The 13,316-nt window shown below is 45.1% G+C and overlaps 2 protein-coding genes across 2 annotated transcripts; both read right to left on the bottom strand.

Annotated features, from left to right (window-relative positions):
• Positions 1-72: 72 nt before the first annotated feature.
• tvp23b (trans-golgi network vesicle protein 23 homolog B (S. cerevisiae)) lies at positions 73-2,474 on the bottom strand. Its single transcript, XM_028969719.1, has 7 exons — positions 2,426-2,474; positions 2,093-2,163; positions 1,865-2,009; positions 1,207-1,296; positions 887-1,012; positions 550-678; positions 73-444 (listed from the first exon to the last, which is right to left on the bottom strand). The coding sequence occupies exons 1-7, from the start codon at positions 2,435-2,437 to the stop codon at positions 418-420; spliced, it is 600 nt and encodes a 199-aa protein (XP_028825552.1). The 5' UTR covers positions 2,438-2,474; the 3' UTR covers positions 73-417.
• A 574-nt stretch (positions 2,475-3,048) lies between these two features.
• trim16 (tripartite motif containing 16) lies at positions 3,049-12,472 on the bottom strand. The gene is made up of 6 exons (XM_028970747.1): positions 11,721-12,472; positions 8,522-8,617; positions 5,816-6,049; positions 5,498-5,666; positions 4,621-4,716; positions 3,049-3,738 (listed from the first exon to the last, which is right to left on the bottom strand). The coding sequence occupies exons 1-6, from the start codon at positions 12,378-12,380 to the stop codon at positions 3,128-3,130; spliced, it is 1,866 nt and encodes a 621-aa protein (XP_028826580.1). The 5' UTR covers positions 12,381-12,472; the 3' UTR covers positions 3,049-3,127.
• Between the last annotated feature and the right edge of the window lie 844 nt (positions 12,473-13,316).

Raw genomic sequence — 13,316 nt, 5'->3', positions numbered from 1 at the left:
TCTGACCTGCTAAACGGTGTGGCTTTATTAAAAAAGTAATAAAGTCCTTGATTAAAAAAAAACATGCCTACATAGTTTTACAATGTTGCTCTTTATTAAAAAAAAGTTAATAATAGTTCAACACTAACACCCCACACACTCAGGGACAAATACAAAATGTTATTTGGTATGACTTGGGTTTTAAATAGAAAAACACTTTATATCATAATTTTCAATTGATATATTAACTGGGATTATCAGGTGGAAAGTCTATTTAACACTGAAAACGTGCCATGACCAGTTACATACATGATATTCTCAGCAAAATCCCCTACCACAATGCCAAAAGATAATTACACATAACACTATCACACAGAAGAAACCCATCTGTGAGCATTAAAAAAAAATGCAGGCTCTCAAAAACGTGACCAATCTTCTCTAGGAGTCTCCTTGGTTTGACAAAGTCTGCAAGTAAACACATAAAATTCAGACGGCATCAGTTAAATACAAAGCAGCCCTGCGGTTGTTCAACATTCCCCTGTTAGAAATAAAACCTGTTGCGATCCACACCTGCTTGAGGAACTGTTGGCCTAAGTAGCTGGTGGCCATGTTCTTGAGGCTGGTCCGACTCCCCACTTTGCATCGTACGTAACCGTACAGGTTAGCGCCCTGTAGCACCACTCCCATCAGCACCACAGCCTGGAGGGGAATAACATGGTCATCCACAGTTTGGCCTCAAAGCTGTGCAAAACATTGGTTCAAATTAAGCATTATAAAATGTATGTAAATCACATATAACATGATCATAACACCACTCAAAGTAACTACAAACACAATATTACTGCGATGTATGATGTATAACATAATTATAACGTTTTCTACTTTAGTGGCCTCTCTGTAAACTTACAAGCCATTTGATCTTGAAGCTGATGAGTGTACTGAAAGCAAGGATGACCCAGATGATGGGACATATAATCAGGCCCAGCCAGAAGATCCGTGACTCAGAGTTAGAAGGAGGGTTTCTCCCTCTACCCTGATATGAAAATCAACACCCAAAAAATACATTTATATGTATGCGTGTGATGTATATACACACACACTCACACACAGATAGATACCTACAAATTACAGACAGTAAAAAAACATATTTTGAACTTTAAACATTTGTACTTTGGTTCAAATAAAGAGGCATACTGTAAAATTCTGAACTGAATTTGGTTCTCACACCTTTCTGGACTCAAACACCCATTGGCTCTTTCCATCATCATCCACCTGGTTCCACCATCGCAGACCCACCATCAAACGTCCAGTTATATTCTGAGTGCCAGAAAAAAAGAAACGGCATCACACATACAACACACCAAAGCTCTTCTTCTGAGATGTGACCAAATAGACAAAGATATAGAACAGAAAACAAAGGCTTTCTCAGTTCAGAAACCAGTAAGTGAAAGTGAAGTGATTTTGAAACACTGCAGCAGAGGACAAGGTGACAGAACGAAATGTGTCCTCTGCTTTTAATCCATGAGCAGTAGGCAAAAGGGTGGAAGTAGCCTAGTGGGTAACACACTCGCCTATGAACCAGAAGACCCGGGTTTGAATCCCCCTTACTACCATTGTGTCCCTGAGCAAGACACTTAACCCTAAGTTGCTCCAGGGAGACTGTCCTTGTAACTACTGGTTGTAAGTCGCTCTAGATAAGGGCGTCTGATAAATGCTGTAAAAAATATGACAGGCGTCCGGGGAGCAGCGTATGGGGACGGTGCTTTGCTCAGCGGCACCTTGACAGAACTTTTCACATTTATTTCGTGTTCCAAAACTTTTCAAGGCCTGGAAAATGACCGTTTCAAACTCCACGAGAATGGCAGATGTCAAAACCGCCACCAACCTTGACGGTCCAGAAGTCGCACGAGAGCAGGAGGATGATCGCGACCATGCCGGCGATGAAGCTGCTGCTCAGCCACTCGCACAGCAGGTAGACCAGGACGGCGCTCACACGGAAGAAGAGGTGGAAGAAGGACGCGACCGGGTGCCTGGAGGGTCATTCACGCCGCGCGATTACATTTCATCCCACAGTGACAGTAAGACTGCAGACTGCGTCCACATGCGACCTTACTTAATCCTCGACTTCCTTGCGGACGCATCTTCCTCGGCGTCGAACAAGGACACGTCGTCGTCGTTCGAGTCCTGGGGGGGGATTAAAATTATTTTAAATGTGCGGGACGAGTTCACGCTTTTTATCGAACTGACACAGCGCTGGGGACTGAAAAAACGACACAAAACAACGTAAACAACACAGCCAGATCGGCTCAGCGGCCGATCTAAAACGGTAAAAACTATTTTTTTATATATTTCTCTCGGTTTCCGAGGTCAATCCGTGACAACACGTGTCGTGGAATGTTGTAAACATTGTGTTTTGAACGCGAGGAGCACGGACATGAACTCTTACCACTCGCATCATCTCGGAGGCGAACTTCCGCGTTCGGCGCAGCTGACTGACGTCACTGACGTGACGCGATGACGCGACGCGCACGTTTCCTGGTCACGTTCGGCAACGGAAGGCGGTGGTCGTTTCCAGCTCGGACCATTTTTCATTGTGGTTTATTAATTTTGTTTAAGCACGCAGAACTTTTTAAACCAGACAAAATTTCTGTTTTTTTTGTGTGTCTTTTCAATTTCAGCTCCCTACGCAAAGTTTAATAGTCTGGCTCTTACCTTCATATAAAGAATGTTTCTGTGTCTGTGTTTAATCAGGGACAGACGCTTCTTATTCGCAAATTAAAGTTTCTGGCCTAGATTGCAACACACCGTCTTTGCGCGTCATGTGCACAAGAGGGCGCCACTCATTTAGAATTAGTCCGTCAAAACCAAAGACAAGCAAATAAAGAAGTAGAGGTTTTTTTTTTTTAAGTTTACTGGTCACAGTACATGCATGTGCATTTGAAAGTAAAAGTATGAAAGAGTTTTGGTCTTTAGGAAACTTGAGCAAAACCACCTTACACCACAGGCAGTCCGTGATGCACAACAGTGATTAATAAAAGAAAAAAAATAAATAGCACAAAAATATATTACTATTATTTAAGCGTGCTGGTTTATTTTTTTTTGCCATATATTTGACCTTTCTGTGTAAAATGAGAACATGAAATGGTTATTATGGCAGAGAGGGTGGAGCAGCAGGCTTGGTTGGCGGTGACAGTGGTGGAGAGGGGCTTTTGAGCGGCAGGGCGTCCCCCGGGGCCACCAGCACGGCCACATTCTCCTTCTTGGACAGCCAGAAGGCAGGGTAGACCGGCTCCAGGAAGTCTGCCTTGTACTCGTGAATCAGCGGCATGCTTTCGCCGGCGGCGTAGAACGCCAGCCGCCCGCAGTCGAAGTCTACGTACACGCCCACCCGCGTGGCCTTGTCGACCTTCAGCGGCGTCTCCACGTCGCTGTGCCAGGTGGAGAAGTGGCGCCCGTTCCACTGCAGGCACCAGGAGAAGTTGTTGCCGGTGATGCAGCTGTTGCTCTCTGAGCCTTTCCGGTCGATGCTCTTGTACGTCACTCCCACGTGGGTTCCATCTCCGCTCAGGTCCACCTCAAAATAGTGGCGGCCCAGGTAGAAGCTCTCCATCGCCAGCACTTGCCGCCAGTGCTCAAAACGCTCAGGCACGTCCGGGTAACTGTGCTGCCAGGGCGTGGTGTTGGTCGCCTTCCGGTTGTCCTCCGTCAGACGCAGGAACTTATGGGCGGTGTTTCCGTCTAAGCTCAGGGACGTGGCGTCTGCAAGGCACATGCAAGGGCTCAGTTCAGGAATTCTACAAGCACGGACAGCACGTTGTGGGCGCTAGTAGCCTAGTGGGTAACACACTCGCCTATGAACCCGGGTTCAAATCCCACTTACTACCATTGTGTCCCTGAACAAGACACTTAACCCTGAGTTGCTCCAGGGGGGGACTGTCCCTGTAAATACTGATTGTAAGTCACTCTGGATAAGGGCGTCTGATAAATGCTGTAAATGTAAATGTCTATGATACACGAAACCGCCGCAGGTCTAGTGCTCCTAGTGGCTGGATGCGGTGATGCTCAAAGATTGTTCTGAAAACCGTGCAAAAAGAAAGATTTACTTTTACATTTACAGCATTTATCAGACGCCCTTATCCAGAGCAACTTAAAATCAGCATTTACAGGGACAGTCTTACCCCCTGGAGAAACATAGGGTTAAGTGTCTTGCTCAGGGACACAATGGTAGTAAGTGGGGTTTGTGGTTCATAGGCGAGTGTGTTACCCACTAGGCTACTACCATCCAACATATTGGTCAAGAAACGGATTGGTGCACGTGGACAGTGCGTCTGCATCTGTCCATCCTCCTGCGTCCTGAGCTCTCATTGGGCGAGGCTCACCGGTGATATTAAGCCTGCTAGATACCTGTTTGCAGTTGCCAATATGACTTTGGTCAAGGACGTTGGTTGGCAACCTTTGGCGACCTCAAATTCAGACTGAAAACCGTATAGTATGAGCAAAGCGTTTTTGCTTCCCCTCAAAAATTCATATTAAAATGCTAAGTCTTCTGCACACACGTTGGCTCCAATTTCCATAGAAGGGATGGCAATGGAGCCATTTCTCTTACAGAGGTGCAGTTGCTCCTAAAAGCTCCTTACTCACATTTCAGGAAGTCTTCTCTGGTCTTTGGGTCTGGCATGGATGCAATGTGTTTGGCTGAAGCAATAGCATGGACTGTGGTTTTTATGCCAACTTTATCTGTAAAAAAAAAAAAAAAAAAAAACTCTGCAATTAAAACATGTTCTGGACTACATTCCACAAGCTTTTTCATCCAGGATTACTCTAAATCTGTCTGGGCAACTTGGCCAAAATGTTTAATTAATCCTGGCAGCAAAGACGTTTTTTTTTTATATACCATTTATGAGTGATGTATCTTGAGCTCATTGTAAACGCTTGGGATCCCAATGAATGCCGCCAGGCTTCGAGGCTGTGATTTCACGAAATGAGTTATTCTGGAACCCGGCCCTGTACAATATGAGCTTTGAATGGCAAGTTCAAACACACACGTTCTATCCCGTTTACCATTTTATTGCCCTTCAACTACTGTCAGTAACTTGCTATTATGCTGCAAGCCCAATTGTGTTTCTGCCTTGATGAAGAACCAATGATTTCCAAAAAGAGCCAATAAACTCTGCGCGTGTACGGTGTTCGCCCCGCATTAGCATGGCTTGCAATGTTAATAGAGCAGCACTTCACACTTCACTTCACTGTAATCTCTTTTTTTTCAGGACTTTTTTAAGCTGTTCGTAGAACAAAAGGCATCAGCACATGTCTCTATCCGCATAGGAAACAGGAAAATCCATCTGGCATGGCCACCCATGATTTGCTGATGTGAGATCTTGGACCCGTCCTAGCTGAAAACATTCACCCGTCCTACAGAAAAGATTTGACAAATTCATCCGGAAGCAGCCATGCAATAATAACGAAGGAGTCTTGAATTGAGAATGGCAGAAGAAGGCCTTCAATGGCTGCAGCTTACCACTCCTGCACGTCTCCTTGAGCTTGTAGTTGGTGGAGAGCAGGTGGTCACACATCTCCTGGGTGGACTCGGTAATGACACGGCTGAACTTGTTCAGGCGGTCCATCAAGCCTATGTAGACCCCAGGCAGGGAAACGTCTGGCTTCTCCTTCTTCCATTCAGAATAATTCTGGACACCACAAAGTTAGATCATCAGATGGCGGCCACAAGGGGTTCAAAACAGTGTTCAAAGTTGAGAATGGAGAACAAGTAAGGAAGTGCAGAGTAAGTGCTTGTCAAGAGAGGAGATCAATTGTTATGCAAATATGGAGAGGTTACCTGTAGGAAGTCCACATCGTTCTGCATCTTGGATAGCTTCTCCACCTGTGTCTGCATCTTCTTCAGGTCGGTACACCGCTGCTTCAGGTGCACCTGGATGCCCTCTGCCTGCTTCAAGGCCTGTTTCTGCTCCCCCTCCAGGATCTCGGTGACCTCCTTCTTCGTTTTCTCCACCGCCGACCGCAGCTTAGTAAACTGCTCCTCTATCACAGCCTGGACATCCTTTACGGAAGTCTAATGGTGGGCAAGGAAGGATACAATGAGAAAGAGGGGTGACAAGGACTCTCAGGAAGTAAACTAATCGGTCTGTTGATGGGAATGAAGTTTTGTTTTCATCGCATTTCACCATCTGACCTCCTAGTAAGAGCTTCTAGAACAATGTTTCTTCCTGTCCTGATACAGTGACTCAATGACCTCTTCCCAGTTTGGCACTTCCAGTTCCACACTGATGACATTTAGGTAACACAATGGGCCGTGACATCGCAGACAAGCCTCGTCTGAGGGGATGGGCTGTGATGATTCGGAAATACCAGGCGGGGGCTTGACCGGAGGTGACAGGGTAGGGCCGTTAAACCCTCCTAATGGCTTGGGTTGATGAAGCAACCTGCCGTCCCACAACTGGTTCACGAGGACGACTCAGAGAATTTTGTCACGGAAAGAAACGCTAGTCAAGTGATAAATCACCGACGAAGTGGCGACAACGGCACGTCCGCAACGATTACATACCACCCTTGAGACGCCGCTGCGGAAAATGTGAAAAATTCATGCAAGTTGAATTCCACACTACTCACCTGCATGTGGCAGACGATTATAAGGCGTTGGATCAGAGGAGGAACAACAATGTATTACACAACCTCGCATTACAACGTTACAAACAAATAAAGGGCGTTGCTGTTATTCTGGGACGTAAGGACATTTCTAAATGTCCTTAACTGAATATATAACCTTCATATTTCATTTGTAAGGCGCTGAAAGCAGGACCGTGGAGTTATGGACATTTTCTTTTAATATTTCACGTTTACAGCCAGTTTCATTCAATGGGTTATTTTGAGCAAGGGAATTGCCAAATAGTTGCCCATTTACCTACTTTGCCACAGGCACTTAAAGCACTTAAGTGCTGAACATTATTTACAAGGTGTGTCAAGACCAGTAGTAGGCAGTGCTGAGGAAATTAATGCTATAAATATAATTATAAAGACTTTATAATTAATTGTAACAACTGGCATAAAAAATACAGATAAAATTTGATACCTGAATTAGAGTAGAGCGCACATTAATAACCATTACTAAAGTCAACAGGCCAAAGCCTGTTGTAGCCTGTCATATAGACCATCATGCATCTTGATATAGAATGTTTTTTTTTAATTGAAATGGTATTTGATACAATGTCTCTGAATATTTTTATTCTACAATTTCTCAGTAAATAATGTCAGTGTTAATTTTTCAATGCCAAAAAAGTAATTCTGTTCAGAGTGCTCAAATTCAACTTGTGAAATTCAAGGCCCTGGAAATTCAACTCCTGGAAGCCTGGACGTCGACGCATCTTCCTTTTATCCAAATGATAAAAGCAGCAGAGCAAAAAAGGACTCGTCCAGGCTAGAAAAGCTGATCAGGAGGACCGGCTCTGTGTTCGGCATGAAGCTGGAAGAGACGGGGACTCTGAACAAGCTGCTGGACATTATGGGCAATTTCAGGCCCCTACTGCACGCTGTCATAAACAACCAGAGGAGCCTGTTCAGTGGCAGGACGCTGGTCCAGAAGCAACACACTTAAAAAATGCACCTCATCAACCTGATCAACTTTCACATGGGGTGTGCGAGAGGGAGAACAGAAGGACAGAGGAGCAAAGACAATTACTCACAACTGGACAATTAAACTTTAATTGGGCAAAAATTATTTAACTATTACTTTTACCCTTTTATTGTTGCTATTTTTATGTATTAATAAAGTTCTAAATCTGTTAAATCGTTAAGTATAATGACAAATGCGACACGGCGTTCAAGCCGGTTCCTTGCGGGTAGGCGGCATTCGTAGAGGCTCCTCCCCCTATTCCACGCGTTCACGTGACCGGTGACGTCACCAAGAGTGTTTCCCATGTGCACTCCGAAGTGACCCCTGCGTAGTGAGTGAGTGAGTTACTTCGTAACGTAGCAGAAGTACAGCTTTTCAGCGCAAATAAACACCAGCGAGACGGAGTAAGACGTTTCTTTTAAATAACTACTCTCAAACAACAAAAAAATGGTACATGTAACGGAGTAAATGTAACGCGTTACTGCCCATCTCTGGTCCACCCTGGTGAGTCGTGTATGTATATAAAATGTTAACAGGGAGAATGGCTTTGGTGAGGGAAAGAAATGGCATTATATTCAAATGCATGTCTGTAGCTACCACTGAGGTCACGTTCTTTCAATTCGTTCATTCATTCGTGAAAAGTTCATTATCTGTGCATAAACTCTGCTGTTTGGCCATTACTGACCTCAGTATTTGAAGAAGAGATCTTGGATTTAGATATGTTGCCGATATGGGAGCTAAGAACGTGTAGGCCCACAAAAAACCTCCACCCTTATTCATTAAAGTTACGGCCTGAAAGTCACTTAGAACTCGCTGCTTGGTGTGCTGCAACATTCTGCCGTTTGTGTGTTGGACATTGGTCTCATTTTAATGTCCTTTTTTTGGACTGCTTCTTGGACCATTGCCCCATCGTACCTCGATGGTGACCGTGTTGGCCTGAAGTTTGCCGATGGCGTTTTCTGCCGCCGACGTGGTCCTGGCCATCTCCGCCTGCTTCTCCCGCAGCTCCTTCTGTAAAAAAAAAAAAAAAAAAACCACAGCAGCTGTTCAGTCTTGTCTGTAGAAACCTGAAATCTCGGCACCTGTTGAGCGGTAAGCCCTTAAAACGGAACCTGCGGTCGGTCGGTGCTTTCTGATTTGCCATATTAGGAGTTCTTTTCTCCCGGTGCAGACATGGCACCAAAATGTAGGTCTGTGCATTCCGAAGGCAAGTCTGGGCGGCGCACCCGAAGCCAAAATCCCCTGTTTTCGAGTTTGTTCCCCCGAGGGATGTTTACCCAGGACTTGCATGAGTAACGCGACCCAAAATCCACACGACAGCCACACAGCACGCGCCAGAGGACCATTCTCTGGGAAATGAAACCAAAACTCCTGTAATATTTCCCCTTTTCTTGCTCTAGAATTTAAGACGGGTGCTCAGATAATGTGGAGCATCGATAATTTTAATGTATTTAAAAAAAAAAAACTGAACGTAATATTTTTACTAATTTCAATGAAGTTTAAGGCAAATTCTTATCTTATGCCAGACATTCAAAGTTCAGTTTTTATATGTTCTATTTAAGAGTGCATCAAGCTTAATTAAGATATTCATACAATGGACCACAGTGTAACTGTTAGTCCCGGCCATCATATGTTAAACTTTTAGACCAGTGACACTGTTTGTCCCGCGCATCACACCATCTTGGTCATGTATTAGTTTTGCATTGGTTTATTGAAGTGTTGCACGGTTTTGACGCCCATTGTACATTGAAATATTTGGTCCAATTGTTTTGTCTGAATGCTTGTAGAGTTCACAGCATTTTATTGTGGAAGTTGGTTTTAACAAGTGAGACTAATTTTATGTGTCCCGTGCATCGCGTGGCAAGTTTTGGCATGCATCGAGACTGCTTGTATGACTTTTGTCATAACTTTATATTGAAGGCATGATGAGTGCTATATACAGAACAGGCCAAAAGTTTGGACACACCTTCTCATTCAATGTGTTTTCTTTACTTTCATGACCATTTACGTTGGTAGATTCTCACTGAAGGCACCAAAACTATGAATGATCACATTATGATGCAGCCTTCAGTGAGAATCTTCCAACGTAAATGGTCATGAAAATAAAGAAAACACACTGAATGAGAAGGTGTGTCCAAACTTTTGGCCTGTACTATACATGTCACACTTGTTCATATTTCTGACCTCTAGTTATGGGGATAAAGTAACCTGTGTTTTCAAAATGTCCCGTGCGTCACGTAGAGAATCGTCCCATTCTTCTAGTTTGAACACGTTCCTATAAGCGCACTGTGAAACGCTATCCGGGTGGGCGGGCCTGTCGTACCGGTTTCAGGCTGCGGCTCCTTTGCAGGTAACCTGCTGTCTGGGCTTTAGTGTGATAGCGGGACAATTTTTAACCGCGTTTCAGGTGTTTCAACCTGCCGTCAAAAAATATCCCGACAACCTTAAAGGGATATTATTTCATTTATGACTTTCACTGGATTCTACATATAACCTGTCAAAGATTTGGATGCATCTACCCATTTATTTTTTGGACTATTTCTACACTGACTCACGCACGTGTGGTTAAGTGTTAAACAAATGTGAAACGTTCCACATTTTGTCCTCCTGAAAGCAGCAATATTATGCTGTGATGACAGCATTTCATACTCCGGGCTTCCCTCTCGAAAAGCCTCACGTTGATGAGCATCTCACTATCTCACTTCTCACTATCTCACTCACCATCTCACTTCTCTTTTCTTTAAACATTGTCTTTAACTCATTTGCACACCTTCACCCTACCTGTTACACAAATTTTATGTTAAAGACGTAAAAGTGTAATATTTGGTCATGTTTGCAATATTTGCATATTGGTTCATTGTTTACTTGCAACATTTGCAATACTGTGGTCTGAAGTAGTCGCAAAAAACGTTTCACTGCATATCATACCGTGTATGACTATGTATGTGACAAATAACATTTGAATTTGATCCTACTTCTGATGGTGACAAAAAAACGCTGTGAAGGTAGAAATGTCTTGATTCTTCATGATCTACATAGGTCTGGCTGAACTTTTGACTGGGACTATAAGCACTATGTTATACTAGTAGCCTAGTGGTCAACACACTCGCCTATAAACCAGAAGACCCAGGTTCAAATCCCACTTACTACCATCGTGTCCCTGAGCAAGACACTTAACCCTGAGCGTCTCCAGGGGGGAACAGTCCCTGTAACTACTGATTGTAAGTCGCTCTGGATAAGGGCGTCTGGTAAATGCTGTAAATGAACCGATATTAGAAATGAACAGATACTACATTATGCTGCATGTGTGGCGGTCTTTCCATGTTTCTTCCGGCCTCACGTAGCAACCTTGGTTAATCTGGGAAAAGCCAGCGCTGAAGGGGCCTTTTTGGTTAAAGCCAAGTGCTCTTGGCTCCAGGGGCATTCAGATATGGACATTTGGACACAAAAAGGACATTTTAATGTCTCCAAAGCAGAGCTATGGACTGATGTGCCTTTTATTTGGAGTGACTGTGCTTTCCAGAATAAAACACACCCGCCCCCTTAACCGCTAGGCCACCACTGCCACCAATAGTTGGCGTGAATAGTTCGAATAAATAATTTTGGAACGTTGTACGTTGCACATTAGCACTTCCCAGAAGTCAGAGCTTTGAGTGATGATAAGAGGGTGCTGATGAAGAAAATTACTACAATATTATTCTATATTACGCTATATAACACTTAAGTGTATAGTTGAAGTGAAGTGATTGTCATTGTGATGCACAGCACACGGTGCACACAGTGAAATTTGTCCTCTGCATTTAACCCATCACCCTGACTGAGCAGTGGGCAGCCATGACAGGCACCCGGCAACCTTCTGAGTACGGGGCCGCTTCCTTAACCGCTAGGCCGCCGCTGCCCCCGCCGCTGCCCCCCGGGTGCCCCACTGTTTAATAGCCTATTGACAACAATAGGCTATTAAACATGTCATAAAAGTATAATCTACACTTTGATGACACTCCAATTGTGATGTTAATTGCATGTCTGCACTAAATGCGTCTTACAAACAGAATTCCGTCTAGGCGATTAGATTTGTTCTACGTCCTGTGCCGTGCTCTGCGAGGGCGTGGCCCACCTCGATCTTACTCCGGGCCTCTGTGACGGGGACCGCGCTGTGCCCGCGGTGGTCCTCCTTCAGGCAGTCCTGGCACACGCAGCAGGCGTCGGCGCCGCAGTACAGCTCCAGGGGCCACTTGTGGCTCTCGCACGTCCGCTTCTCCAGGTCCTTGAGCGGCTCCACCAGCCGGTGGTTCTGGAATTTGGGGTTCTCCCGATGGGGCCTGAGGTGGGACCCGCAGTACGAGACCATGCAGGTGAGGCAGGATTTGGCGGCCCTTCTGGGGCTCTCGATGCAGGAGTCGCACACCACGTCGTCCGGACCCAGAGGTTCCTCCACTGGGAGCTCCTTTACTTTCTCCTCCTCAGGAGATTGTGGGTCACTCTCCTTTTTAACGTCCTCTTGGGCTTTCTGGGGCTCTTGAGGCTCTTTCAGGCCCGGTTGAACTTTAGGGTCCGCTGCTGGCTTGGCGTCCTGGGCCTTCTGCTCTGGAACCGGCGTGCTCTCCCACGCTACCTTGTGCTCCATCATGGGGGTCTCCTCTTTACCTGCCACCCCATTAAAGCGCACTCTGGACTCTGACTTCGTCCTGGTCTTGCCATCGATCTTCTCATGCCTCTGAGGACAGTCGGACTTCAGGCTGCCTGGACGCAGTGGGACAGTCTGGGTGTCAGCCATGCCTTTTACCGAGTCTTTTTCCCTTCCGGTTTCTCCGCTGCCTCCGTCTCTCTTCACAGCTCGAGTAGGAACGAGTCAAGACGAGTTATTTATGCTGTCATATGACCCCTCCTATTCGCCACTGACGGCCTTCCTCCCACACGCCCTTCCCTTGTTCTGTGCCCAAGCCGAACAAGGGAAAAGGTAAAAGGGCGGGGCCCGACCACAGCCAGTCCTTTTGAAGATAAAGCCAGCTTCTACCGATAAACACCGAGGTCATGGCGGTGTCGTATGCTCACTCTCTACTCATGATTTACCTTTCAAATACCCTTCATGCAAACCAGAAGGAAAGTGACCTTGCACGAGATCTTTTCTACCTCCAACCAGGCTTCTGAAGTTGCGTAGTGCAAAAGAAGAGACCGTTTGTTAGATGAGCAGCACGAGAGCTGGTGGATTTCTGCGCCAACATCAGCAAGGAGAACCCGAGGGTTCCAAACCACGTTAGAAATGAAAGAAACTCAAACAATGTTGCCACCCGCAGGCCAAACCGAGCACTGCAAGTTGGGGTTCCTGCAGCAGCCGCTGGAACTTGAATGAAGTGTGCACCTACCAGCAGAAGGAGTCTAGGCTCAAACCGAAGCACAACAATATAAAATGTAATAAGTCTAAATAAACACCCACAGTATAAATAGACTATGCTACATACAGAAATGCTTGGTATAATATCTGTCTATAAGTAACACATCTGAGTGAAATACCAGTGATACAAATGGTACTTTTGGAATAAGTTATTGCACCAATCAGCAATAATTAAGCAATATTAAATCATGAGAAGTAGTATAGTAGTAATATTGCACATGAAAACTGTTGCACCTAAGATATTGCATGTAATTAAGTGATTTAGGACCCATTTAGAGAAACCATCCCCAAACCATCTCGATTGGGTTGAGGTCCGGT

Source organism: Denticeps clupeoides, chromosome 2 (genome assembly GCF_900700375.1).
Source record: "Denticeps clupeoides chromosome 2, fDenClu1.1, whole genome shotgun sequence".
Classification (NCBI taxonomy): domain Eukaryota; kingdom Metazoa; phylum Chordata; class Actinopteri; order Clupeiformes; family Denticipitidae; genus Denticeps; species Denticeps clupeoides.
Note: the sequence above shows the minus strand (reverse complement) of the source record. Positions and strands in the feature narration are given on the sequence as shown.

Excerpts from the sequence above, each read along its gene's own strand:
- tvp23b (XM_028969719.1), bottom strand. Across the intron at positions 679-886 it reads GCTTCAAGATCAAATGGCTT|GCTGTGGTGCTGATGGGAGT; the intron begins GTAAGTTTACAG and ends ATTCCCCTCCAG. Across the intron at positions 445-549 it reads GCCAACAGTTCCTCAAGCAG|ACTTTGTCAAACCAAGGAGA; the intron begins GTGTGGATCGCA and ends GTTTACTTGCAG.
- trim16 (XM_028970747.1), bottom strand. The coding sequence starts at position 12,380 with ATGGCTGACACCCAGACTGTCCCACTGCGTCCAGGCAGCCTGAAGTCC. Across the intron at positions 8,618-11,720 it reads AGGCCCGGAGTAAGATCGAG|AAGGAGCTGCGGGAGAAGCA; the intron begins GTGGGCCACGCC and ends TTTTTTTTACAG. Across the intron at positions 4,717-5,497 it reads CAAGGAGACGTGCAGGAGTG|ATAAAGTTGGCATAAAAACC; the intron begins GTAAGCTGCAGC and ends TTTTTTTTACAG.